Source organism: Geospiza fortis, unplaced genomic scaffold (genome assembly GCF_000277835.1).
Source record: "Geospiza fortis unplaced genomic scaffold, GeoFor_1.0 scaffold201, whole genome shotgun sequence".
NCBI lineage: Eukaryota > Metazoa > Chordata > Aves > Passeriformes > Thraupidae > Geospiza > Geospiza fortis.
In genome coordinates, this window is record NW_005054440.1 from 1,401,146 (window position 1) to 1,413,668 (window position 12,523).

Here is a 12,523-nt window from a genome sequence, read left to right on the forward strand (position 1 = left end):
AAGAGAAACCCCCAGCCACCCCCAGCCGTTGAATACAATAATCACATCTGTGGGCATGAAGCCACAACAGAGTGGGGACCTACCTTGCAGGCCCAAGTAAAGATGCAGCAGACATACTGTCACTGCTTTTTGATTTTGGGGCCTTTTTTTTGTGTGTTTTTATTTGTTTTTTTCCCCCTTTTGTTGTTTTTGGGGGGTTTGTTTGTTGTTTGGGTGGGGGGTTTTGTTTGTTTGGTTTTTGTTGTTTGTTTTGTTTGTTTGTTCTGCTTTTGTTTGGTTTGGTCACTTTGAGGAGTTAGGAGATAATCAGACTGGCCTGAGCAATAATTGTTAAATGTCCTGTGCTCTCTGGAAAACATAATTCAAGTGAGGCACTGGAACAGGTTGCCCAGTCAAGTTGCGGGTGCCCCACTGCTGGAAAAGTTCACAACCACATTGGATGAGGCCCTGGATAACCAGGTCTAGCATGTGGCATTCCACAAGATGGTCTTTATGATCTCTTTCAACCCAAGCCATTCTATGATTCTGTGATAATTTGTGCCTTGCCAGTTCAGAGGCTTGGGCAAAGAACTTGCAGGTAGATCTCTGTGATCATATATTTCTCCTAACTACCACAATACACTGATTTTACTGTTGACCTTTTCAAATATTTTTTCCTCATTGTTCACCCAGATCTAGAAAATGCTGAGATTGAAGTTACTCAATTAATACTATTTGTTCTAGCTAAATGTGTTGGAACATGCCAATATTAGATTGGGAGAGGTCTTATTTGAAAGAAAGAGCCTTATGGTCTTGCATATTGAAGCCTGTGCGACCTCTTAAGCTCCTTTGTTTCCTTGGGACACACACTGAGGCGGAATCAAGCCTGCAGGCATGCAGGTGCACATGGCTGCACCGCAGCCATGTCAGTGCAGATAACCACAGTGAGAAAACTCAGTGCCAAGCAACACATTCTCTTGGCTTCCTGCCCCAAATTCAAGCCCCTTTGGTGGTATGAAATGCAGACTTACGGAAGAGATTGCTGCTTTTCTTGACTGTGACAGTAAATCCATTGCCTGGTACCTGAATCTTGAAGAAGATCATTGCCACGTTCTGTGATGATCTGATGGTCCTCTGAATATTCCCACTTTCACAGAAGTCCACATATCTTTGAGAAGTGGTGAGAGGATGGTCCAAGGAACTGGGAAATTTCTCTCCCTTGAGTATCCATCCATCAAATACCTACAGAGGTCCAATAATATCAAACTAGGTTTTGCTTAATACTCTGTTAGCAGAGAGCAGAAACATGAAGTATAAGAGACACTCTTTTCTTTTGACACCAAATAACCTGTTCAAAGCCACAAACTGAAAACAAAAAATCGCTGTATTTATTGATTTCCTAACATTTGACTAATTATTCATGCTTCAATGAATGTTTAGGAAAGGGATACATATAACTTTTGTTTTTATCTCCTTCAGGTGACAACTTTTGTTACCTACTTTTTTTTTTTTGCAATTGTATTGTTACTATAAGGAGTTTTTGACCAGCTTGATCTTGCAGAGATATTGGAATACAAAAACCTTTGGGGAGGAATTATTGGCAGAGGTATTACTCTCACTTGTGTCAGCTATTTTACCTCATCCTGACCACTAGAAAACAAAACAAATCCTGCATTATTTATCTGGACCTTAAGCATCAACTTCTACAAATCTTTCCTTCATAACAAAAAAGTAACAATTTTCCCTCACCATCTTCAGATCAGAAGCAGAAATATGTATTAGTTCTAGCATAGATACACAACTGCCTGCCTTGCTGCTTCAATTCCCTCCTAGTTGCTCTCACATGGCAATTCCTTGAACATTTCAGTCAATATTCCCAAAATTCAAGGACCAGGTCCAGCTGTCGCTTCAGTCAGTAATTCTAATGTGAGACTTCCTGACGAAAAAAACATCAGGATCTGTCTCTGGATTTGCCAGAACTGTAAGTTTCTGAAGTAATGGGATGCAGGTGCTCAAATTACACGAGGGAAAAGCTGCCTGTATATATAGAGAGAGAGAGTGAGAGCAATATAATAGAGAAGTTTGGGACACCATTACCAAAGAAAGGAAAGTTCAATAAAACATAAAAGATATCTTGGCATTTTTCTAGCCTCCATGAGTGACCGTAAGTGCAGGTACAAAAGCCTTAGCCCCACAAGAGACTGAAATCAGCCTCCCTGCAGCCACGTGGGGAGAGATCTCAGCCAAGATATGGAATGGAAGGACAGAATTCTGAGCAGGAGACAAGGAACGGGCTGAAGGGAAGCTTTCCTCCTTCACCCGGTTCCTGGACCTCCGCTTGCCGCTAGATGGGATGTGGTCTGTTCTGTGCCTTGCCAGTTCAGCACAAAGGGCAAAGTGCAAGCCGAAGGGAGCCAGGGACCATCGAGCCTCCCCTTCTGTCCTTGGCTGAGTTCAGATCTTGGTGAATGCTCCTGCCTGCCAGAGAAATGTGCTGGTAAAGTTTTTCAACACTGGAACATAAATGGTTCTGAGTCATGAGCCTCTTTCTGTTCATAGCCAATGTCCTGAAAAGTTCTAGCAGGGAAATTTTAAAGAAAGCCTGCAATGATCCACTCACTATTAATCTGATGCTAAGTGACCTGAGAGCAGATGTCCCAGAGCAGAAAGTACGATCCAGAGATCTGTATCATTATCTGCTGGGCTCGTCTGATTCACAGTGCAATGAGTAAATTGTACTGCCCAAATTTTCAGCTGTCCACCCAGGTATGGACCCTCCATAGAGGCACTTCTGAAAAAGTTCAGAAGAGCCAGTACTGTAGGCTGGAGAGGGATCCTCATCCTGCGTCTGGCTTTGCTTTAGAGGAGTGGTGATGGGGGAGACACAGAGTGCCTCAGGGAGGGGAAAGAGCCATCCCAGGGGAGGTTGCTTTGCCTGTTTTTTACACACAAACGCACACAAGACACACATGTGCACATGCACTCGCCTGCCCCTTGCACACACAGCAAACACCTCAGAAGCCAGAGGAGAGCAGAGACTTGCAGCTTCTTACCTTCAGGAAGTCCCCCCCGTGGCAGTCGATGTTTACAAAGTCGTAGTGAATTGTGATGAGCTCCTCGGGCTCCCCGATGAAGAAGGTTGCGCAGTGCAGCTGTGGTTGGTCTGCCGTGAAGGTGAACTGCCCCTCTATACTCAGCATGTCAATGCACCCTGGAGAAGCAGGGACAAAGGGCTGCTGCCTTTGCTGCTGCCTGCTCTGGAGGAAGGCTCCGTGCCAGCTCCCGCTGTGCAGGGAAGGAGGGGGATAGGACAGACCCCCCCGCACTGGGATCCGGCTGGCAGTGAGGACAGGGAGAGCCAGCTGAAGCAATTAGGAGCCTGCTGAGCATCAGAGGATGAATAGTAACTGGCAGGTGTGAGCACAAACGTGCCAGGGGGGGAATGAGCGGGGATGGTGTGTCAGTGTATCTTTGAGCAGAAAACTCCGTGTGTACATGTGCACAAGTGCACAAACACTCTATTCTTTCAGATTTGTCTCCAGTCACAGCTGCTACACCTGCCCCACCCCTTGGCAATGTGACCCTGCCTAGGGGCACAGGTGGGGAATCCCCATCTGACTCCAGTTATTTGGGACCATAAACTATGAACCCCAACCCTCTGCCTTAAACCACAGGTTTCTGTGTGTTTAATGCTTTGTCCTTCCTCTCCCTAGTCTTGCAAAAAGACTTCTCCTGTAGCTCTGTTGCTCCCAATTAGCCCCTTTCCCTCCCTAAGGTACCCCCAGGATTCTCCACCTGTCAGTAGTCCCTACCAGAGCACCAAAGAAACTCACGGAGCGACCGCCGGTAGATCTGTCCTGCAGACAGCTCTCGCTTCAGATCCTCACTGAGTAGTAGGAAAGGGTCATCTTCACCAGCATCCCTCACCTAGTTAAAGATGGAGGGCAAAAAGAGGCTGGGGCAAAGTGAAATGCAGCTCTCTCCCTGCACCTCTCAAGAACAGGCACAGCGTATTATGTCCCCCCTCCAGAAACAGTGCACCCGTGGAAGAGCTCAGGCTGAAAGCTGCCAACCTGCAGTAGAGGGGAAATAAACCTGGGATCTAAGAGGTGAGCCCAGCAGCTAAGTGTACTGAGAGTTTCTTAAATCCTCAGCAAAATTGCTGAGCATAAATAAATAGAGGAGTACTGCAGAGTACATGGGACTTGCATTAATGTTACCCAGGCATAAGTTTAGTGCAGGAGAAGTGGGAATAGGAAAGAGAGAGAGAATAAAGCACAATGCTTGAAACGTGAGAGCACAAGTTAGAAGACAGCAGCTAAAAGCACAGTGAGATGTTTAATCACTAGCCCTGTTGCTCACCTCCAGGTATCTGGTTTCTCCTTTGGAAGCTGCCAGGAAGATGAGAACGAGGTGGCATTGAAGCTGGAAAGCAGACGGCATGCTGACACCTCCTCTGGCGGCCGTCCCCAGGGGCCAAGTTTCTCCGGGTCTGTGCCGGTATGCAGAAGCCGCTGGGGTGTCTTGGAGCGACTCTTTTTATAGAGCTGTTGGGAGGGGAGGCACTTGGTCCCCGTACTGATAGGGTAACCCATGGTAACTGAATTCCTCTCACAGTGACACAGTACGTGGGCATGACAAGGGTCCAAATTACAGCCACAAATTTTCAAGAGGGTTGAATTCCCCTCTCTAGCAGATGTCTTTCCTCCTAATCTGTCTGGTGGAATAGCTGAAAACCTCTGGGGGAGAGAGCCCATTCCTGTGCATACATACAGGGCATTCATACACTGTGTTTATTTCCAGTTATTCCAAAACAAGCAATGAGAAACATCCCTCCCTCCTCCCGGGGCAGTCCCGGGGTATTTCAGACCTACAGGGCTTTCTGCCGACCTTGTGGTGCTCTGTGACATGCAGCTCTCTGCAATGCCTGTGCCTGTGCCGGGTGTTCCTGCTGGCCGGGCTTGGGTGGGCACCCCTGTGTCCCAGGCAGGTTTGCAGCCCATGCCAGCATCCCTCCAGGGCTCTGCAGTGAGCACACAGGCAAAACCAGACTGCTTTTCCCACTGAAAACAGCTTTCATACAGAAATTAGGAAAACTTGGGCTTCCCAAGGGCATATTCATTACAAAACTCCGGATACCGCTTCAGCCTTGATCCCCAAGAGAAACCTGAGAAGATTTTTAAAAGTTGAGCCTGTGAGTGAAAATTTGTAACCCTGCAGAGTACTAAAAATCTGGAACTCAGCAGAGGTATTAGATGTAGGGTATATATCTGAAATCCATTGAAGTTCCTTGGGAATTACAAGTTTTGTTGGAAAACTGAAGGGTTGAGTCCCAGTCTGCATTAGAGGGTGGCTGAAACCTTAATCAGGAAGGTGAGAGGTGCCTTGGAGACCATGAGGATCAGAAGGGGCTGCAGAGGAGCCCCAGCCTTATTTGCTATTTTTTTTGCTCACTCTCTAAAGAGATTGATAAGGTTAAAATTGTAGCTTGACCCCTCCAATCCCAAATTCTGGCTGCAGTGTCCCAGTCTGCCCTGCCAGTTCCCAGTCAATACCTCAGACACTGAGTGTGGAGGAATATTCAGTGCAGGGAGCTGGGTGTGCAGCTGCAGTGAGAGCTGCAGATGGAGGTCTGGGGGGCAGGAGTCCGAGCCCAAAGTAAGAGGCTGTGAACTGCCAACCTTTTGAATTCCAGAAGGCCCAGGGACCTGTGGCACCAGCCAGGTGACCAGACACTACAGCAAGAGTTGAGGACCCAGCTGGAAGACCACAGACCTTCACATCCATAGACTGTGAGGGTGTAAAAGCCCAGGCATTCCTTTATTCAGGGTCCCCCTCTGGAGGCACCAGGTCAAGGTTTCTATTCTGCTGCTGCACCATTATAAAATTACCTAAAGGAGACAGAGTTCTGAGGCTCTGCTGTGGGAAACCTGGGTTTGAACCGGTGAGGAAAGATAGCCTGAGTGATTGTGGGATGTGTAGGGAGTTGAGTGGGGACCCATGAGCTCACTGCAGCTGCCTGCTATGAAGGAGCTTGGATCCCAGCAGTTAAAGGCTCTCATGGGAGCGGGAGTGTGACTGCCTGAGAGCCTCCTGAATGGTGAGACTGGGACATTATCTTGCTGTGAGTCCTTGAAGATCATCAGTGAAGGACAGCGTGTTTGATTGTGTGTCAATTTGTTACTGAAGATTTCAGATTTCAGAATTCAACTCCAAAAATTAGTGAAGGACACATGGCACTGCAGCTAAAATATTATGACTCTGTTAAACCAGATATGAGGTAATCTACTCAGAATGAAACATACAGCAGTGATGTCACCATAGTTTAAACTCCTGCCGATGAACGGCTAAGATGTGGGCTTAGCACAACATTCACTGGTGGAAGAAAAGCAGGAAGCTCCACAGTCTGGAGGACACCCTGGCAGATGAAGTGAGGGTACTGTTCTTCTCCAATAAGCAAGGTGGTGGGAGGGACAAGAGGTGCCATCTCCATATCTGCTGTAATTTATTGCTCACACAGGACCTAAGACAACTTTGAAATTCCTATGCAACCTTGGAGCTTGTTATGAATATACAGATATTCTGTGCAAAAGCTGGACTCAGATATCCTTTGCTGTTGATGTGGAACTGAATTTTAACAGAGGTGCTAAATTGTCTTTTTTCCCCCCACTTTTTAGCTCTGGGCTCAGCAGGAGCTGATGAAGCACAATGACATCCTGACCAGCCTCAGCACAAAGCCCCCCAGTGCCTGGAGTAACTCTCTGTGTCTTCAAAGACAGGGCTGTCCTCAGCCCCCAGTCTCATACGCCTTCTTTTGTGCAGTTCTAGTGCTTGGGGAAGGCAAGTGTTTAGGATGGAATAGGGAATCCCACTCAAAGAGATGCAGCTGCTGCTGCTGCTGCCTGGGGCTCTGCTGCCTCAGGCGGAGCTCAAACAGATCCCCAAAAGGGACAACTCAAAGGGGAAAGAGGGAGTTCATCTCCTAGCTCTGTATCCCAGCTGCCAGAGGGTGAGAGAGAATGTGAGGCCATCTTCTCACTCAACTCTGCTGCCTCCTCAGTGTATCACAAGTCCCCTTCCCCTCTACCCTCCCTTTGTCTCCTGCAGCACTGCTTTTGTTAAAAGTCACTTGCAGAAACTGAGATTTTCAGGAGATGAGAATGAGACTAACAAAGCAAAGAAAAATCACTTTGAATTGGGTTCAAAACACCCCTGCAGCATTTCAGAAGGGAAAAGCACCCTCAATGTGATACAAACCCTTGGTAAATGAGGAGAGTGTCATTTTTCTTTCATGGAGTTGAGTCATGATAACACTCTGAAGGACAAATTTTTTTGTTAATATCCAATTGTTTAGCACAGTAAAATGCCTTCCCAGTGACACCCTGTCACAGGCTAAACAATCCAGTTGATTGGCATCTTGGTCTGCTAACATCTGTGGGTTACCCTGGGAGCAGCCCCTTTCCCTGGCAGAAATGATGGAAAGCCATGGTGCTGGTTAGAGCCTGGGCTGAGTGCAGGACATCACTCACTGTGCTCTGCTGCAGCTCAAGATGGTATTGTTTAGGCATCCCAACCTTTGCAGAGCCTTGGGCTGTTAAAGCAGCGCCTATGGGTGGGCTTTTCAGGAATGTGCTTTGGAGGACCTGCCTTCCCCACTTGTGCTCAAAGCTTGTAGGTGTCTTGTCAACTATTATAGAAAAGCAGAAATCCCAGCTGTAGTAAGAAGTGGAAAAAATAAAGCTGAATAAAGACAGTAGTGAAGCAAACTCCATTTACTCTCCCCCATGGTGATCAAATCATGCTCTGCCCTATAATATGGATGGTAAATGCAACTTCTCATAAAAAGTAACAGGAAGAATACACATGAAGTGCTCAGTAGTGAGATTTCTTAGTGAGAAGTGCTTGAGCTACAGACAATCCTTAGGGATCCCTCCCTGTAGCAAAGAGGGGCCAGGTGTTGTGAACCCTTTGGCTCTCAAAAAGGGTCCCATGGGTGCCCATCTCTTCTTACACCTCAGCTGCAGCCTGACTTCATGCACAAGCAGCCCGAGCAGACCAAACCCCTCACTAGCATCAGGGTCTTAAACACGAGTTAATATTTTCTGTATAGACACAGTTCCAAGCAAGCTTCACCCCACAGGGATCAGCCTGGCTGCTGCATGTCCCATGGGGGCTCCTCTGCCTGTCTGTGCCTGGTAGTTCCTTGAACTGAGAGGAGCAGCAGTGAGACTGCAGTACAACTGCTCCAGGGAAGAGGAGCAGTCCTGCCTCAGGCACTCTGTCCTCAGCTGTTCATGCTGATTTTTCACTACTGCTCAGTGCTGGCTGAAGAGATGCCATGTGGGGTCATGCACAGTGTGAGACATCTGACTGGGCTTTAAACTTCATATCATGTCTGTCAGCTGCTAAACATTGTGCTGAGCTACACTTATTTCCCTTATGCTTTTTCCCACTCTAATCAAGAATTCATTCAGGGGTTAGCTTTTCATTTCCTTCATGGTGTCTGTGAGATGTAGTACTAGTCATTCCTGTCTTGTTATCATGTGGCTGCAGGTCTCGTACCAATATCAGTGTCTTTGAAGAGCAGGAGATTGCTACACATCACTTCTAGTTTATTACACATGTTCAACTGTTTGTGAATCCTTCAGTATATTGTTTCTGAACAATGGGATCAGTTAGCCCAGATTAAGGTAAGAAAGAAAGCTAGTGTCTCTGTAGTGTCACAACTGCTACAGTGAAGGTTAAATTTTTTGTCCCATCTTTGCTAAATCACAATTAATCACTGCTTGGAAATAACACCACAGATAAGAAAGCAAGGGGAAGACTATCCAGCAAATCACAGTCCTGAAAGCCATTAGGAAACAACATCTTTGATGCAGACATGTACAAGATTTCACTTCAAACTCTGCCTGAGCCAAAGACAAACGCGTAAGAAGTTCCTGTTCCTGGCTCACAGGACAATAGGAAAGATAGAATTCAGCATGGGTAAAGTAAATTGGCCTTGTCAATGGTTTGAAGATACGTCCTTTTTGCAAGAACCCAATCAGAATTGCAATGACAGCTGAAGGAGAACATTTCTAGCAGCAGGAACACAAAGTCTGAGATCACATTTTGTGCTTCAATCCTTTACTCTTGTGTTTGCTTTAATATCAGGCAGGTGTTCCAACAGTCCGTGATCCAACCTGAACCCAGGACTCCTCCCTCTGTAAGCAGTCCACATCTCCATCACTGATTTCTCTCACTACCTGTCTGCCTCAGCTTTGTGCTGGGTGTAACAAGCCTCTTCCAAACCTCACCACACATCTCTCTGTAACATCACTTCTATTACTTTGTGTGTGTCTAAATTGGCTTTAAATAGAGCTGAACTTTCCATAAGGTGAAGTAAGAGTGGCTTGTTAACTCTGGGCAGTTTGACACAAGAGATGGTGTGATTTGTCACATTAAGTGGCTCACAGGGATGACAAACGCATGTGATTTATGAACTGAAAGTCTATCAGCATCATGCAGGCTTGACGATAAGTGTTGCATTAACTCTATTTATGACATTGGCTAAAAGCAAAGACTGTGAAACTCGCAGTTTAGCAGGTTACAAATAATCAAGCAAACATTATATTCAGACACTGAGATTACCCTGAGGGCGGTTATCACTACCAGCTCTGCCTGTGAGTCAACCAGCATCTACACAAAGCAGTCAGGGCCAAGAAGTGGGAGAAAAGTTTTTTCTCAGGAAGGAGAAAAGAGATATGAGAATAGGTGACTGGAAAAAGCACATGCCACTGCTCCAGTGCCATTACCGGATGTTTCTTGAGCTGTTTAATTTCAGCATGGACTTTCTTCCTCTGTGGATCCTTTAAACAGAACCTCTGCCCTCAAGGGTTGCTGCAGGAAGGCCTCAATACCAGAGCAGCACACAGGTGTCAGCATGGCCCCCAGACAGCCTCTTTGAGCCCATCATATTTGCCTTTGCCAGCTGCCTCAGCTACCCTGATCAGTACCAGTGCCCCTGCAGAAGAACAGTCTCCTTTCCAAAACATGGTACAGTTACTGAATCTAGACTTTGCTAGGATGTGAACCTCATGGTCCAGGTCACATCCTGTTCTAGATCTCCTTTCCCACAGCTGCAACTTTCTCCCAGTGACCCTCCCCAAAGCCACAGCCCCTGTTCCTTCTCTCCCAAATTTTCTGTTCAGCTTGGGGCTACTAGAATATTTATCACTTTGTTTTCAATGCTGAGCCAGTTTATTACACAGAATATAATCTCAGATGTGTTGAGAAATCCCTGTATTTCCACATATCATGTTTCAAAATTTGTTTAATCTCTGAAATACAAACTTTGCCTTTGACAAAACACCACTTTCCTAAGCGATATTTTAAGATATTTGGGGTTTTTTTATCCAAGAAGGACAAGAATTTCTTAGCTGGTGACTCTCCCTGAGGAGAATAATTCTCATCCAGAAAAAACTGTAATTCAACACAATTCTGGTAGTGTTAGACATCACAGTAATGGACCCAACTTCAGAAACACTGTGAACTGTTACACAATTCAGGCAGTCAGTATGAGTCAGATAAGAGATGTCAGCATACCAAACGTAATAGTATATTTATCCTTTCAGCCGCTCCCTCTGCGTAGTTCTTCGTTTTCCAATGTGTGTGATTCCTTACCAGTCATCCCCAGTACTGTGCAGTCTGCAGTGCCAATTTGATCAGTTAGGTTGCAAATGCTTTTAGGTGAAAGTACAGGAATATCTTGTGTTAGTGTAGAAATCACATATGTTGAAGGACCTTGGCTCACCTGGTCAGCATTTTTCCACCTCCTGACATCTAAAGGCAGCTTCACCTTTGCTAACAATGTTACAGAGCATCTTTAGCTCAAGCGCAGTAATGGACTTTTTCATTTCAGACATAAACTATTCTTCTTCTTGCTACTAGAAGAATACTACTCCTAGGGCACCAAAAAGGACCAAAAAATGCCCTCCTCTGAGAGAGAGGTTTTTCCTAAAACTGCAGAATTTGGTCATTAGTGCAAGGGCAAAACCAGTTTTGGTTTCATCTACTGAAGGCATCAATAGTTCAGTGGGATGGAACTCTCCAGCCCTATGTCTCATCCAGACACATCACTCAGTCACAGGGATCTTTTGCTACTGCCACTTGATGTCCCCAGCCAGACCTGAGGAACTTACATCTTTCTGCAGCAGTGTCAACTTCTTGCCATTTTTCTACTCCAAGAAAACAATCTTAAGTAGGGCTCCAGGTGGTTCAGTTGCTTTTCTGCCCTTCATAACTTGTTCTACACACAGATCTTTTTCCTGCCATAGCTTTATTCTGTAGTGCTTTTCTGAGTTCATGCAACTACTGGGAATGTAAAATCAAAGCCATACATGGAGTTTTAGGGCAGAGTCCACTGACATATTTGAAAGCTATACTGTGATGATTGCTCTGCACCCCATGCAGTCAAACAGGACTTGAGAGGGCAGCTTGGTATTTAAAGCAGGTGTGTGACAGGAACATTTTCCACCGATTTCCCCCCAAAGACTTGGGTTCTAAGCAACTACTTCGTCTGTCCTCCTCTTTGCTCTCTTGTTGCAATATTTGCAGTTTTATAGACATGTCCTTATTTAGCCAACCATCTTACAGAAACACTACTTTCCATTGAAGGCTAATTTAGAGTCTCAAGCACATGTTCTCAGCTGCTGCAAAATTATGCCACTGAGTGCAATAGGCTCTGTCATTTTACATCAGCTGAGAATCTGCTTGCAAGGGCAAAATAAGTGGATGCAGCTGCAGTTCTCTTCCTTGGGAGTTGCCCCTTATACACAACTGATAGCAGGTGGCTGAGAGCTGGTATTTAAAATTGACAAGTTTTTTGGTGTTTCTTTTTTTTTAAATATTTTTGCTCAAGTTCATTCATGTGCTCTCTTTGATGGCTGCCCGGTCGATAGCCCACCATCCTCCAACTCAGAGCAAAGGATGTGGAGAAAAAATGGATTTCCAGATCATAAATTAAACATTCTCTCTCATGCCATATCATGTGGTAGAAGAAAGATCAAATCGAAAATGTTACCCCTTTTTTCTTCAAATAATACAGCGCTATTCAACAGACGTAATTATCCCTAAAGGCACATGCAATAATTGATGGCCTGTCAGTCAAAGCCCTTATTAGACATGCACATGATGTCACACCACAGTATAAATCTTAATCTAAATCTAAATCTTCCTGCCAGTCAAAAGCCTTTATATAGATTAATCTGATTTCAGATACGTGTTTTGTGTGTGACCTTTTACCCAACCTTTTCAAGGCTGTGATCAGAGAGGAACTGGATGTTTTATGTGTGATGTTGAGCTCATATGATGGACTCTGGGCTGTCCCTGAGAGTTTTTCTCCTGGCCCTGCCCTACTTTACGCTCTAGCATGGAGCCTGGAAAAGGGGTCTGCCTTGGGTGGCTGAGGGACCTGGGGTGGACCTGCGCTGCTACATTGGTGGACAGCAATTAATAACATTACTAGCTACTAGAAACATCATCTGTTCTGCTGGGGTCTCCTGGG

At 45.7% G+C, this 12,523-nt stretch overlaps 1 protein-coding gene across 1 annotated transcript in view; it reads right to left on the reverse strand.

The window, feature by feature from the left end:
• CRHBP (corticotropin releasing hormone binding protein) overlaps positions 1 to 4,486 on the reverse strand; it is an 8,703-nt gene extending 4,217 nt beyond the window's left edge. The window contains exons 1-4 of the mRNA XM_005427281.3: positions 4,342 to 4,486; positions 3,813 to 3,906; positions 3,033 to 3,190; positions 1,011 to 1,221 (exon numbers count right to left, since the gene is read on the reverse strand). Coding sequence (XP_005427338.1) covers positions 1,011 to 1,221; positions 3,033 to 3,190; positions 3,813 to 3,906; positions 4,342 to 4,422 — 544 coding nt within the window. The 5' untranslated portion in view covers positions 4,423 to 4,486. The remainder of the gene's footprint in view (positions 1 to 1,010; positions 1,222 to 3,032; positions 3,191 to 3,812; positions 3,907 to 4,341) is intronic.
• Between the last annotated feature and the right edge of the window lie 8,037 nt (positions 4,487 to 12,523).